This window comes from Colletotrichum aenigma (genome assembly GCF_013390185.1).
Source record: "Colletotrichum aenigma strain Cg56 chromosome Unknown KSG_Cg56_contig03, whole genome shotgun sequence".
In the NCBI taxonomy this organism is placed as follows: domain Eukaryota; kingdom Fungi; phylum Ascomycota; class Sordariomycetes; order Glomerellales; family Glomerellaceae; genus Colletotrichum; species Colletotrichum aenigma.
The window spans coordinates 5244779-5258461 of record NW_023500909.1 but is presented as its reverse complement, the minus strand read 5'-3'; the positions used below and the strand labels follow the sequence as shown (position 1 = coordinate 5258461).

General features: G+C 55.0%; 3 protein-coding genes across 3 annotated transcripts; all 3 read right to left on the bottom strand.

Annotated features, from left to right (window-relative positions):
- Positions 1-3745: 3745 nt before the first annotated feature.
- On the bottom strand, positions 3746-8732 carry sir1 (Sulfite reductase [NADPH] subunit beta; the record flags this gene model as incomplete). The annotated part of the gene is made up of 4 exons (XM_037320630.1): positions 3746-3769; positions 3827-8221; positions 8301-8443; positions 8690-8732. 4 exons carry the CDS (start codon positions 8730-8732, stop codon positions 3746-3748), a joined length of 4605 nt encoding a protein of 1534 aa, XP_037181495.1.
- A 2038-nt stretch (positions 8733-10770) lies between these two features.
- kei1 (Inositol phoshorylceramide synthase regulatory subunit kei1) lies at positions 10771-11628 on the bottom strand (the record flags this gene model as incomplete). Its single annotated transcript, XM_037320629.1, has 2 exons — positions 10771-11505; positions 11587-11628. The coding sequence occupies 2 exons, from the start codon at positions 11626-11628 to the stop codon at positions 10771-10773; spliced, it is 777 nt and encodes a 258-aa protein (XP_037181502.1).
- Positions 11629-12602: 974 nt separating this feature from the next.
- Positions 12603-13559, bottom strand: Rab6b (Ras-related protein Rab-6B; the record flags this gene model as incomplete). Its single annotated transcript, XM_037320628.1, has 6 exons — positions 12603-12658; positions 12716-12994; positions 13064-13193; positions 13225-13340; positions 13421-13446; positions 13510-13559. The coding sequence occupies 6 exons, from the start codon at positions 13557-13559 to the stop codon at positions 12603-12605; spliced, it is 657 nt and encodes a 218-aa protein (XP_037181501.1).
- Positions 13560-13683: the final 124 nt, after the last annotated feature.

Genomic DNA, 13683 nt, shown 5'->3' with positions numbered 1-13683 from the left:
TTGAAGCGATCCGATCGACACGCGCTGCAGGTAATAACTTAAGCATTTCGCGTGCTGCAAAGACCTACAGTATCCTAAAGAGCACCTTAGCCGATAACGTCCCACACCCACTTTTGGCCACCCCCCCACATTTGGTCACCCCATTTTTGATGCCCTCACATTTATACACATCAACTTCAACCAATATTTATATGTATTATGATGCCACGACGATGCAACTTTCGCTGTCACTAGGGTTTTCAGACTCGCTGGATTCATCTGTGCTACTTTCAAGTTCGCCCGCCTCGATTTGAGCCCTCCGAATGGCCTCAATATCGGCAAACTTCGAATTTGGGCTCATTCTGACCTTCTTCCGTTTCCTGGCCCTACTGGCATCAACCTCTGCCTGCAGTGCCTCAATCTTTCGCTGGGCTACTGCCAATTGGTATGCCTTCTCATCAAAGCCCTTTTGAACCTTCCGAAAAAGCAGGCGCTGCGTATGCTCATCGGTATCCAGCTTACTGAACAGGCTGAACTGATCCTGAAGCTCATCCCTCTTCTTAGGGGTTGACCAAGGGACTGCTGATGTATCTGCCGCCCATTTTTCGCTTGCTTTGCCATCAGAGAGCCCTTTGCAGACCTGACCAGCTGGTTTGGCAGGGGTTGAAGTGTTCTCAAGCAGCAGAGGGCTCATGAGGGGTCTAGCCATACTGACAGGCCACAAACCAGTCCATTTCCAGCCACTGATGATGTTTTTGCTTGTCAGGGCTGCCTTACGCGCCTTGCCATAGCATATAACGAAATTTCTCTTGCCCACAACTGTACCAGCATCCCATTCAGCCAGTAATCCAAGCTCCTTCTTGTATGCTGCCTTGAGGGGCCCAAAAACCGACTGATCGAGTGGCTGAAGGACGTGTGACGTGTGTGCTAGCAAGAACAGTAGATATATCTTATTCCTGAAGCATGTATACATAAAAGCAGTAGTCTCATGGCTTCCATGACCATCCAAGATCAATAATCTGACCTCTGAGGGGTCCCCTGGCTGGGTTGAAGGGATAAAGACCTCTGTTAACCACTTGACAGCTGTAGAGTCTGAAGTCCACCCGTTTTCTGTAGCTGTGAACTTCCAGTAATCATATGGCGTCAGATCTAGAGGGAACCACTGCTGCTGGACATTCTTGCCCTTGTATATAACAAGTGGAGGCAGTGCCTTGCCAGTTGCAGAGATACACTCGATCAGAGATGTCCAAGCATGCGATCCACGCTGTTTCTTGCGGATAGAACGAGTTTCTGATGATCTAAGAACAAGCCTATTTGATCCTCTACCTTCTAGGATACCAGTCTCATCCATATTATATCGATTGTAGGCCTTGATAGCCATGATCTCAGGTATGGCGAGGTGCTTGAACCATTGCCTGATTACATTAGTTGAAGCTCTATTGATACGCTGGGAATCGATTGCTCTGCTTCTTTGGACCCTTATAGATGGGTTTCTCTTAATAAAAGACTGTACCCAGTTCTTTCCAAGAGGCTGGGAGTCTCTATGGACCTGTAGGATGCGTTCAGCAAAGTCCTTGAGTTGTTGATGAGTTGGAGGTAGGCCTAAGGCAGCCTGAATTCGAACCCATTCAGCCAAATGGCTTTCCTGGCCTGCATAGAGTCTTTGCAGATCAGAAAAGGCTATATCCCTTGCCTGATGACCCTTCATATGATTTTTCAGCGTCGATCGTGGTATACCCCATTCAAATGCAGCTTTTTTAACGCTAGTACCGTGTGCGATAGCTTCAAGAGCCTGGTTAATGTCATCTTCGGTATATTGAGGCATCTTGATCAAAAGAAGATATATACGAAAGATGAGGGCGATTGGATTAAAATTGGTGAAGTTGTGGAAGGTTGAAGTTGGTGGTCATCATGGCGGTGAGGCATTTTTGGGGTGGCCAAATGTGGGGGGTGGCCAAAAGTGGGTGTGGGACGTTAGAAATAACAACCGACCGCGACGCGAACAAGCTCAACCCTAACGACATAAACTCAATCTGATCGAAGAGAAAACACTTCTCTAATACGTTTAGGATTCCAGAGGATTTCCTTTCCGCCTCAGTAGTGTAGAAGATATAGCTAATCTCCTGCTATAAGCCTGTAATAGCAAGCCTGTTAGCAAGCGATAGGCTAGGCGGTTTGTGGACTTACAGCCTGCTCTGAAAACTAAGTTTAATTATTTATATATTTATTAAAGGGCTCTTTAAGAAGATCCTGAGGTTATATTAAAGTGGTTTACACTATTATGCAATATAATAGCTAAGTATAACATCTAAGAGGGGGACCTATATAATTTTAGTAAAACTAGCTTTATAATAGGTATAATCACTATGTTAATAGTGGTTATATATGCTGATTAATATAGCAAAGCAAAGTCTGTCTAGCTTAGCAACTGTGAATAGGCTATAGTTATTAAATATATTAATTCAGGTAGGTGGTGCATCCCTCTGTTTATAATCGTTGAGGGTGTATATCACCTTGCTAGTTAGACTATGGAATTAGGTTTTTTGGGCAACTAGGTGATTAAACCTACTGCTAATAGATAGATAGATAATTAGATAGGTCTTAACTAAATTAAATATTTTAATAAACATATTAAGAACTAAATAAAGGGCGTCTATTAGATACTTATTATTAACAGTTATAAAAGCTATTTATCAGCTGAGTTCAATAATTACTGCAAGCAGAACAATATTATAACCGTCAGTATGCCTGCATATTCATCGCATCTACTACAGCTATTAGATATTGCCCTTTATTCGCCTTTGAAAAGCGCATATAGTGATGAAATCAACCAATTCATCAGAGCCTCCATAAATCATATCACTAAGTCTGAGTTCTTTGTTGCCTTCCACTAGGCCTACAATAAGGTTTTTAATGAGGAAAACATCAGGTCTGCTTTCTAAGGCGCTGGAATTTCACTATAGGACCCAGACTATATCATCAAAAAGCTTGATATGCATTTACAGACGCCTACACCTCCTATAGCCAACTCTTCAACACCTCCACCTTAGCAGTCGCAAACGCCCTCTAACCCACAACAAACTATCTCGCAGTCCAACTTTATTAAAAGTTGCATCTCTGCTCATCAAGGAAGCTTACTGACACTAATTATTACTGCAGTTAAGCAGTTATCAAAGGGTGCGCAGGCAATAGCGCACTTAATCACTATTTTGACTGATCGGCTTTATACCCTTGAGGATGCGAATATAGCACTTGCTAAGCGCTGGAGGGCTAAAAGAACGTGGGTCCAGCTTAGAGGGGCACTTAGTATAGAGGAATCTCAGGTTTTGCTTGAAGGGAAACAAAAAGGGAAACGTCTAGCACCTCAAGAGGACGACGAGGGGGGTCCATCAAAGAGAGCCCAGCCAGCTTGGAGACGCTGTGGTATGTGTGGTGAGACTGGGCATAACGCGCGAACCTGTTCCAAAGATGTCGAACCCTCAGGAGATTCTGATAGCGACAACTAATAGTTGATTTAATGCGTTGTGGTTGAGAAATACTAGATGTTGTGTACGTGGGAAAAAACGTCCGGCTGACTGGTCCGGCCGGCTGACTGATGAACCACGTTATATGATATATAAAAAATAGCACTAGCAAACGCCTGCCCCCAATGCTGAAGCTTGACGGATATAAAAAAACACAACATTTTACAAAGATTTCTTTTCCCCCCTTTCGTAACACATCTGCCCCGCACCAAAATCATCATCTTCTTTCATCTGTAAATCATTTACTCCTCATCCTCATCAGGGACCTATCGCATCATTGTTAGCAAATCATCAATTTAATCAGAGAAACATGTATCACTTACGCCCTCGTGGAAGTCCCGTCCCTCCTTCGTCGCGCGAATAACACCAGCCCTCACGCAGAAGTCGCCAAACCTCTCGCCCTGCTCCCTCTCGAGCGCGTACCTCTTCAGCAGCGGCTTCATGATGGCAAGGATCTCGTCCTCCTTGATGCTCTGACGGTACAGCTTGTTCAGGCGCTGGCCGTGGTATCCGCCGCCGAGGTACATGTTGTACGCGCCGTACGCCTTGCCGACGAAGGCGACCTCGGCCAGCCACGGGCGCGCGCAGCCGTTGGGGCAGCCCGTCATGCGCATCACGATCGAGTCCTGGCGCAGCCCGTTCTCCTCGAGGCAGTCCTCGAGCTTGCTGATGAGCACCGGCAGGTAGCGCTCCGACTCGGCCATCGCGAGGCCGCACGTCGGGAACGCCACGCACGCCGACGACGACAGCCGCAGCGCCGAGAACTGCACGTTGTCCAGCTTGTACTGCTTCATCAGCGCCTTGAGCCCGTCCATGTCCTCGTCGGCCACGTTGCTGAGGATCAGGTGCTGGTTGCCCGTCAGGCGGAACTCGCCCTTGTGCACCTTGGCAATCTCGCGCAGGCCCGTCTTCATCTGGAACTCGGGCGTGTCCTCGATGCGGCCGTTCTCGATGAAGAAGGTGAAGTGGTTGAGGCCGAACTCGTCCTTTTGCCAGCCGAACGTGTCGACGTTGCTCTGGAAGTGGAAGGGGCGCTCAGGCTCGAACTTGTGGCCCCAGAGCTCCTCGACCTTGCCCCGGAAGACGTCGAGGCCCATGTCGTCGATGGTGTACTTGAGACGCGCGTGCTTGCGGTTCTTGCGGTCGCCAAAGTCGCGCTGGACGAGCATGATCTTCTCGCAGGCGATGTGGACCTGGTCCGTCGAGACGAAGCCGAACATGCGGCCGATCTGGGGGTACGTCTTCTTGTTGTTGTGCGTGGCGCCCATGCCGCCGCCGGCGATGAGGTTGAAGCCCGCGAGCTTGCCGTCGGCGCCCTTGATGGCGATGAGGCCGATGTCGTGGGCGTAGACGTCGGTGTCGTTGTGGGGCGGGATGGCGATGGTGATCTTGAACTTGCGGGGCAGGTACGTGGGGCCGTAGAGGGGCTCGAAGTCCTGGACGGCGTCGCCGGCGACCTGGGTCTTCTTGTCGTTCTCGTCGGCGAGCCAGATCTCGTGGTAAGCCGAGGTGGAGGGCAGGAGGTGGTCCGAGATGATCTTGGAGTAGGCCCAGACCTCGCGGTGGTAGGCGGACTGGTTCGGCAGGGAGGAGCACATGACGTTGCGGTTGACGTCGCCGCAGGCGGCGATGGTAGTCATGAGCGCGCGGTTGATGGCCTGCATGGCGGGGCGGAGCTTGCCCTTGACGACGCCGTGGAACTGGAAGGTCTGGCGGGTGGTGAGCTTCATGGTCTCGTTGCCGAGCTCATTGGCGATGTCGTCCATCTGGATCCATTGCAGCGGCGTAGAGATACCACCGGGCAGACGGCAACGGATCATGAAGGAGTACGCGGGCTCGAGACCCATGGCCTTGCGCTCGTCACGCACGTCACGGTCGTCCTGCATGTAGGTACCGTGGAATTTGGTGAGCTGCTGGTCGGAGGCGGAGATGGCGCCGGTGGAGGTGTCGTTGAGACCCTCGACGATGGTGCCGCGGAGGTAGTTGGACTGGATCTTCATGTCCTCGTTGGTCAAGGGGGCGGGCTCCTCAGGGAGACCGTCGACATTGTCGACGCCGAGCGCGGCCCAGATCTTGGGCTCCCACTCATTGTAGCCGGTCTGGTAGCCGTCGGGGTCCTGGTCGTCACCGAGACCGGTGTCGGCAAGGCGCTTGCCGCCCAAGTTAGAGAGGACGCGATCCAAGTCCTTGGCGGGCTTGTTGTAGTAGATCTTGTCCTCCTTGCGGGGCCAGTAGTGGCGGTCACCGAGACCAAAGACGGAGTAGTTGACGTTGGAGAGGTCGAGCTCGGTGTTGTCCTTCAGGGCATCCCAGAGGGGGCGACCGTTCTGGGGGAACTCACCCTGACCGGCGGTGGAAGAGACAAAGATGATGTTCTCCTCAGAAGGGAGGTCCTCGATGGGGTAGTCCTCCATAACCATGACGGTGGTCTTCAGGCCGCGGGCCTTGCCGCGGTTGCCGAGGCGCTTGGCGACGGTGCCAGCGTTGCCGTTGTCAGAGGCATACAGGACGGTCAGAGGAGCGCCGAAGAGACCCTCGAGCAGCTGGTTGTAGGCGTCCTTGGCCTTGCGCTTCTGCTGGGCTCTGACCTCGGTGCCGAAGTCCTGGGACAGGTTGGCGGCGAAGACGGGGTCCTTCATCATGATCTGGGTCAGCTGGTTGTCGCGGTCGAGGAAGGCCTTGAGCTCGCTCTTGATGCGCTCAGAGTCGAGAGAGAAGAGGGGCTCGCCCTTGGCCTCGTTGGCGGGGTTCCAGCGGTACAGGGGCCAGTAGCCAACGTCGATGGCCTTCTTGGTCTCCTGGAGCACAGTCAGGGGCGAGTCAGCCTCTCCGTTGTACGGGAGGTAGGCCAAGATGACGGAGGGACCGTCGTACTGGTCAGCCTCGAGCATGGCCTGCAGGACCTGGGTGTAGGAACCGTAGACGGCGGTGGAGGCGACGTAGGCGTTGCCAAAGTTCATGGCATACAGGCCAATGTCCTTCTTGCGGCGGTTGGCATCAGCAGCGGCACGCTCCGAGTAGGGAGTCGAGTCGATGATGAGCATGTTGACGTTCTCGCCCGAGGCCAGGACGTGGTGCACACCAGAGTTGCCGAGATCGTAAGCCCAGGCATCAGAGCCAACGAGCCACAGAGACTCCTTGCGGAAGAGGCGCTTGCTGGAAAGCAGGTTGCGCGCGATGGAGGAGCCGTCAGTCTCGAGGCGGGGGATCAGGTCGTCGGCGATCTCGCTGGCCTTCTTGGCATCGTCGGCGTTGGCGGCCCAGCGGGCGAGCCAGCTCTTGGGCGACTCGGTCACGAACTGGTTGCTGCTAGCAGCCTCCTTGACCTCGTTGACGAAGCGGCCGCGGCGCTCCTTGCGGGCCAGCAGGGAACCGAAGCCGAACTCGGGGCTGGCCTGGATGGAGGCGTTGATGCCGGCGTTGCTGGACTTGAGCGCGTTGGCGACATAGGCGCGCTGGCCGAACAGCTGGTCAAGGATCTTAGTGTACGAGTTCTCGACCTTGGGCTTCTCGAGGCCGTACTCGAGAGCCTCCTGGGGCACCTCCTTGCGGCCGACCTCGAGGTTCTGGACGGGGGTCTCGAGGTTCAGGTTCTGCAGGACGCCGCGCAGGGCCTGGATGACGGTCTTGGGGTCGATGTAGCCCAGCTGGTAGCCGACGACGGTCTGGACGCCGCCGGACCCGCTCTTCACGCTGGTGAGAACGTCAATAAGGACGGGGCCCCATTTCGTGGTCTTGCGGTGGATCTGCTCGAGGACGGCGATGCGCTTGACGGACTTGGGCAGGGTGTCGACGAGGGCGGAGCTCAGCCACGGGCGGTACAGTCTCGGGGTGATGATGCCGACCTTGGAGAAGTCGCCGCCGCGGCGGGCCTGGTCGATGACATCGCCAAAGAAGTAGGCGCCGGAGCCGAAGACGAACAGGCAGTTCTCGGCGTTGGAGGGGCCGGCGTAGAAGAAGGCCTTGTACTCGCGGCCGGTGGCGCGGTGGATCTGGGCCCAGATGCCGTTGGCGTACTTGAGAATGTCCTCGGATGAGACGACGGGCAGGGCCGACTCGATGGTGGTGGCGTTGGAGGAGACGACGGACGGGGGGCTTTCGGTGACACTGTGCTCGGCGGAAGACTGGACCGAGGCGCGGGACGAGTCCGCCAGCTTGGAGTGCACGGACGAAGCGAGTTCGGAAGAGCTCAGACCACCCAGGGTGGAGGAGCCGGTCGGCGGCACGTCGGGACGGTCTGACGCGACCGGCAGTCGGCCATCATCGGCGTAAATGCCGACAGCCGCTTCCGTGCCGTTGGTCTGCTGGAACCGCCTGGCAGCATCAACGTCGAGCATCTCTCGCACGAAGTCGGGGTTTTCGGCCTCAATGGCGGCGTCCTCGTCGCTCGAGGCGGAGGCGAAGAAGTGAATCACGCCCTTGCCGGAGCGCAACGCCAGGGCGTGGGCCGTCAGGGCCATGTCTTGGGCCTCCTGCAGAGACTCTGACTGCAGGAACGTCCATCCCGAATTGCGGATGGCTGTGATGCTGGAGAAGTCGGGGAAGCCGGCGGGCTGGAGGGCGACGTGGAGGACGACGGGGTAGTTGGCCAGCTTGTAGAGGTGTGCGATGGCCGGGAGGAGGACGGTGGAGGATGTCGTGACGGCAACGAGCTTGCCGGCGCGGGTGGGAGTGAAGACGGAGAGGAGGGGGTCGGCGTTGTGCCTGACGTGCTGGACCTGTCGACGAGAGAAGCAATTGTCAGTTTCCACAGACTCAATGGCAACGAGGGCGGGGGGTTCTTCTGGTGTTGCTCACCTCTGGCACGGCGTTCTTTGCGACGAGGCTCTTGTCGCCGCGAGCGACGTAGCGCTTCAGGTGGGAAGAGAACTCGGAGTCCTTAGCCAGTGAAGGCTGGACGGAGACGACGACATCACTGGAAAGGTAGGCGATTCTCGCGACTGGTTGCGCATCGTATCAGCTGCTGTCTCTCACCATCGTCGACTTCCATCTTCATCGCCGCCCGTCCTGCTCTCTCTGGGCCGCCCACTGCTGGGTGCAGGATTGCGACAAATAGCACGGCTGTGATTGGTCGCAATCCGGTCCCGCTGTAGACTCGCTGGAATTACAGTGGGCAGAGCGCTGAAGGAGGACGGGCTTGCAGCCAGTAAAACCGGCCGGGTGTCAGGAACAGGACCAAAACTTACCGGCCTCTCCAGGCGTCTGAATCTGGCCTCTTGTCGGTGCCATTGCGTCGGTTTGTCTGGGTATATGGGTATGGGGAGATATTTCGGAGGAGTTCGAGGGAAGAAGGCTGCGTTCTGGCCCCTATGCGTTTCCCTCTGGTTCGTTCCTTGGGTTCCTCTTCGCCGGTGTTGCTGTGTAAGAGACAGGTGAACTCCAAGAAAGAACAGCAGCTGCAGCAACAACAACCACAACAACAACCAACAAGATGGGAGGGTCTTTAGGGGAAAAAAAAGTGACGATATGTAAGGGAAAAAAGAGCAAGGGAGGAACAGCGAACCAGCTCCGAAACCGTGCTGCTTTTGGTTTTAATTCAATGGGAAAGAGAGAGCTGTTGCTGGCTGCCGGCTGTCTCTGCGGCGCGCAGTTCCCACCGACAAAATTTGCCCCGCAGAAAACAATGAATTTTGTCGACATCAGGGTCGATTGCGTGATCGGCTAGCGCAGCGTCTCCCCCAGTCCATTCGCTGGTTGTCCTGCCGCACTGTCGAAACCTGGCGCCGCGGATTGCTTGGGTTGCTTGGGTGCGCTTTTCCCATTTTTGGGGAGCGCAATGGGCTGGCCATGGGGGCGCCCGGCCGGGTGGGCGGGTGGCATTGGGAAAACGGGGGGGAGGGCATGACACTGACACCTCAGTCAGTATCAAATAAGTACCGTGTGCGGCATTGCTTGCCTATTTGATACCTTGGGGAAGACGGGAAATGGATTACAAAGGCAACTTTCTTCAGCTGCCAGCTGGGGAAGATGTGCCTCCTGTTCCTTCACACGCTATCCCTCACGCTGGACTTCGGGATGAACATGATGACCAATTCTACATCTCCAAGACTGCTATTCGTACGACCAGACATGACCATGAACCGCTAGCTTTTACCCCAACCTTCTCATCTACAAGGTCGCAATGGCCGGGGAACTCACTAATAATTTGACGTAAGATGAGCAACCTCCCGTGCTTCTCCAAAAGCGAGGGACCTGGATTGCAGACAGGCCAAAAAAAAAAAAAAAATTAAAAAAAATTGAAGCCTCTGCACTAGCACCTACACTTACACCAGGAACCAATGGCCGAATGCCGAAAAACGCCGTTGTCGGTCACCCTTATTCGCAGCAGCCGCCTCGCTCCAGCCGCCGCTGCGTCTCGACTCTCTAATTACCAGCAGAGAACCTTTGCGTTGTGTCTTACGCAGCCAGGAGGCGAGTCACAACCAACACACGACGCCTCAATAAGAGGGTACCTGGGCGTGCTAGTGCAGCGCTCCATATCCCGTCGTGGAACCCCGTCTCGCGTCCCCCCATCCATGCCTCCTCCCCCCGGGGAATCTTTCGGATTACAAATGGTGAGCCCTGGATTAGCAGCAGATTTTCTCCAAGCAGTCCCGGCCCAGGTCGCGAGCCAGATGGGCAAATGCAGCCTCCCCGAATCCCCATGCTGCACTACGATGCGCCTTCCCTCCACCAAGTCTGATGAATTAACGTACGTGTATTACTATGTATATGTCGAGGCCGTGTGTATAGGTCATCCCATCTGGTATGCTGTTCCCGTGATCGGGCTTTGGTTGCCATCTCTACCCAGTCATCAATCGACCCAAAAGTCCCACTCCCAATCGCCAGCCCGAGAAATCATCTTACCCAATCGTCCATACGCCGATGGCCATTTGACCACTCTTGCTCAAATCATAATCTAAACCCCGAAGGAGGAGAAGAGAAAAAAGGTGTCATCCTCCGTGATCCACAACCATCCACATTACACATTCTCCATCTCGCCGAATGATGACACTCCGCGATGGCGCCATCGTGGACCGCCGTTTTTTTTCGCCTCCGTCATCGCTGCCCGCTGAGAATGCCGCACAATAGCCGTACCGCCAGCCGGCGGGGCGGGTCTGCGTCAACACAGTTGCCGCCGACGAAGCCGTCTCCGTTCCCGCCGACACCGATACCCAGCAAAAGCCACATGGGGATCTCGCCCACCCACCGCCAAAAGATAATCCGCGAATCCACCTTTTTCCATCTCGGAATCGCTTCCGCTTAATATGCTTCGGAAAATTTAAGCTTAAGCACCTCCGTGCCTAAACTTGGAGCTCATCGCACTCGCCCACTCCTCCTGCGCCTTCTCGTCGAGCCAGTAGCTGCGTCCCAGGGCAAGCATCACTCTGCCGATGCGACCACGGTAGCCCTCACCATCGGGCTCGCCGGGGCTGAACGGTCCGTCGGGGCCCTTCTTGCGTCCCTCCTCTTCCCAGCCCATCTCGGTGAAGCGCTGCAACACGCTCTGTGCAAACGACATGACGACGACAGCAAAGTAGACCCTCAGTAGCGTCACGGTGATAATCAGCCCCAGGCTCATCCACGACTCCTGCGGGCCAATGTGCTTGGTCGTCTTGGGCACGTCCGGCACGACAGGCGCGCCGTTCGCCAGCGCCTCCTCCGCAATCTCCGCGGCGGCCGGCACGCCCGCGCTGCCCGGGTGCTTGTCGAGTGCGGTGCTGTGGAGGTACCAGCCGACGGCGAAGAAGGTCGTGTACACGATGTTGAGGATCGTGTCGATGATGTACAGCCACGCGAGCCCGAGCGCCTCAAAGGGGCTGTTCTTGCGGATGTGAGGCAGGAACATGGCTAGGCAGACGACGACGCCGAGCGAGTACAGGTACATGGACAGCTGCGTTGCGGAGATCTCGTAGCCGGTCAGGATCGCGAGGAGGCCGTACAGGCCGGTGAGGCGGTTGAAGAGCAGGATCAGTGAGATGATTTCGGTGCCGGTTTGCAGGCTGATGCAGCCCAGGAACGTCTGTGTCGTGTGACTTTTGCGTCAGTAATCGTGGGCCGCGATGGAAGATGCACGCCGGCGCTTAGCGATGATGTGACGAACCTTTGGGCGCGGAACCCGCAACCTGAATCTTGAAAGCGCCATTTCGTTTTGATTTTTTCTTTCCCTCGTGAAATCAATAATCGCGTAGGTAGGTAAGATGGATTGTTGAAGGAGGGGAGATCCGGAGGCGGAAGGGGAAAAGAAGGGTTGCGTCAGAAGAAGGGGTCCAGGAGCTCTGGTAATGTTTGGGAAGCTTTGCGAAAAGCGTTGCAAAAGGCTCGTCACATTTAACCAAAGCGGCTGCGCCGGATGACATGGTGCTCCGAGAAAAAAGGGTGGAAAGACCCTGCACCTGCGTTCCCCCTTCGATGACATGATGGGGCCCCACCTGCTCCGTCATGATGGCACTCCCCGGGGCGTGTGTCCGAGCGCCCCTTCGCTTTCTGTACGCGGATTTGAGCAGCAACCCGCCGGCCGCCGCGCAGCGCAGCGGGCGAGTGCAAATCGATTTCCACGACCCCACCAGTGATGGATACCGGATCGCTCTCGACCAGTCGATTGGGCCTTGACGGACCCTGGCACTCGGTGACAGTCCACAGCGGTCCTACGGAGTCCGAGTATCGCCAGAGCCTAGGCTGATTAGGTGGTCTCGTGTCATTTCGGGCGGTGAACCACAAGTCAATCTCCAAGCTTATTTCGTTTAGGAGTGTTTGCAGGTCATGCACTGAGCTAGTCTAGCATATCATGCTCCCTACACTGCTACCTTCACCACCTATACACATAGGTATTGCTCAATTCGCAAAGGCCCAAACAAATGGTGAAGAGGAATAAAAGGAGCCATTAAATGTAGGTATGTACTAACGACCGTGGATTATAGCCCGTTATTATACAAACTGTAACTGATGCTGAAAATCCTCATTGCACGCTATGCTTAAGATGTCCCGCCCCGCCAGTCGTGTCGTAATGTAACGGCAATTCAGCCCCGCGTCGTCCGGTCCGCCACGGGTCGCTCATCTCTTCATCTTTTTGGGGGCTACTCCAGTCTCGTTTGCTTTCTTTTCGAATAAGAACATCATCTAGCACGCGCATCCCTCTTGCGAGGATGCGGCAGGGGTCGTCTTCACATCAATCACTGGGAATTCGTGTTAGTAAGCCGCTCGTGAGGGAGAGATCGGAAGAAAACGCTCACTTTGGCTTGAGGCCTGCTGAGCAGCGTCTGTGCCCTCCATGCCGGGCAACGCCTGCGCTATTCTCTTGAACAGCGTCTTGACGTTGTGGCCCAGCTTCGCGCTAGTCTCCACGAACATGAGGTTGTTCTTCTTGGCCTCCTCCTCTCCCTGCTGCGTCGTGACCTCTCTCTTGTCGTTCAAATCCGTCTTGTTGCCCACGAGCACAATGATGACGTCGTTTCCTCGCTCGGCGCGCACATCGTCGATCCACTTCTTGGTGTTCTGGAAGGATTTCGCATCTGCAGTCGTTGGTCGTTAGCCGTCGGTTCCCCACCTCGCCTCCCTCCCTGAGCTCATTCGTCACATACTTGAAATGTCGTAGACCACAACCGCCACGCTGGAATCGCGAATGTACGAGGGAATCAAACTGCGGAATCGTTCTTGGCCGGCGGTATCCCAGAGCTGTAACCTCACCGTCCGGTCCTCAAGGTACATGGTCTACAGTTCGAGTCAATAACGCCCCCTCCACACACCCTGATGTCGTGGAGAATCTTGCCTTGGAAAGGAAGTCGATGCCAATGGTCGCTTGGTACATGTTGTCGAAGGAGTCGTACATGAACCGCGTGATGAGTGAGGTTTTACCGACTGCAACAAAGACGTTGTTAGCGATGGTTGTCGTGCATCAAAGAAAGAGCTGGGTAAGCTCTTCCCGGACCAAAACGTACCACTCTGCTCGCCCAAGAAGACAAGCCTGTTGTCCTAGCCGTCAGCATTGATATCCCCAAATTGACCCATCATGTTCGGCGCATCGTACTTGAACTTCTTGAGTGGGTTGTTGTAAGACCCGCCTGCGCCGGACGCCATGGTTGCCAAGTATACGCGATGATCAAAGGGAAGCTCGACGTAGTATCGGTGGAGGGAACACGGTCGACACTAACGGATAGGTTCGCCGGGGAGGAGGTGAGTTTTGGATGCAAGGGAGAGAAAG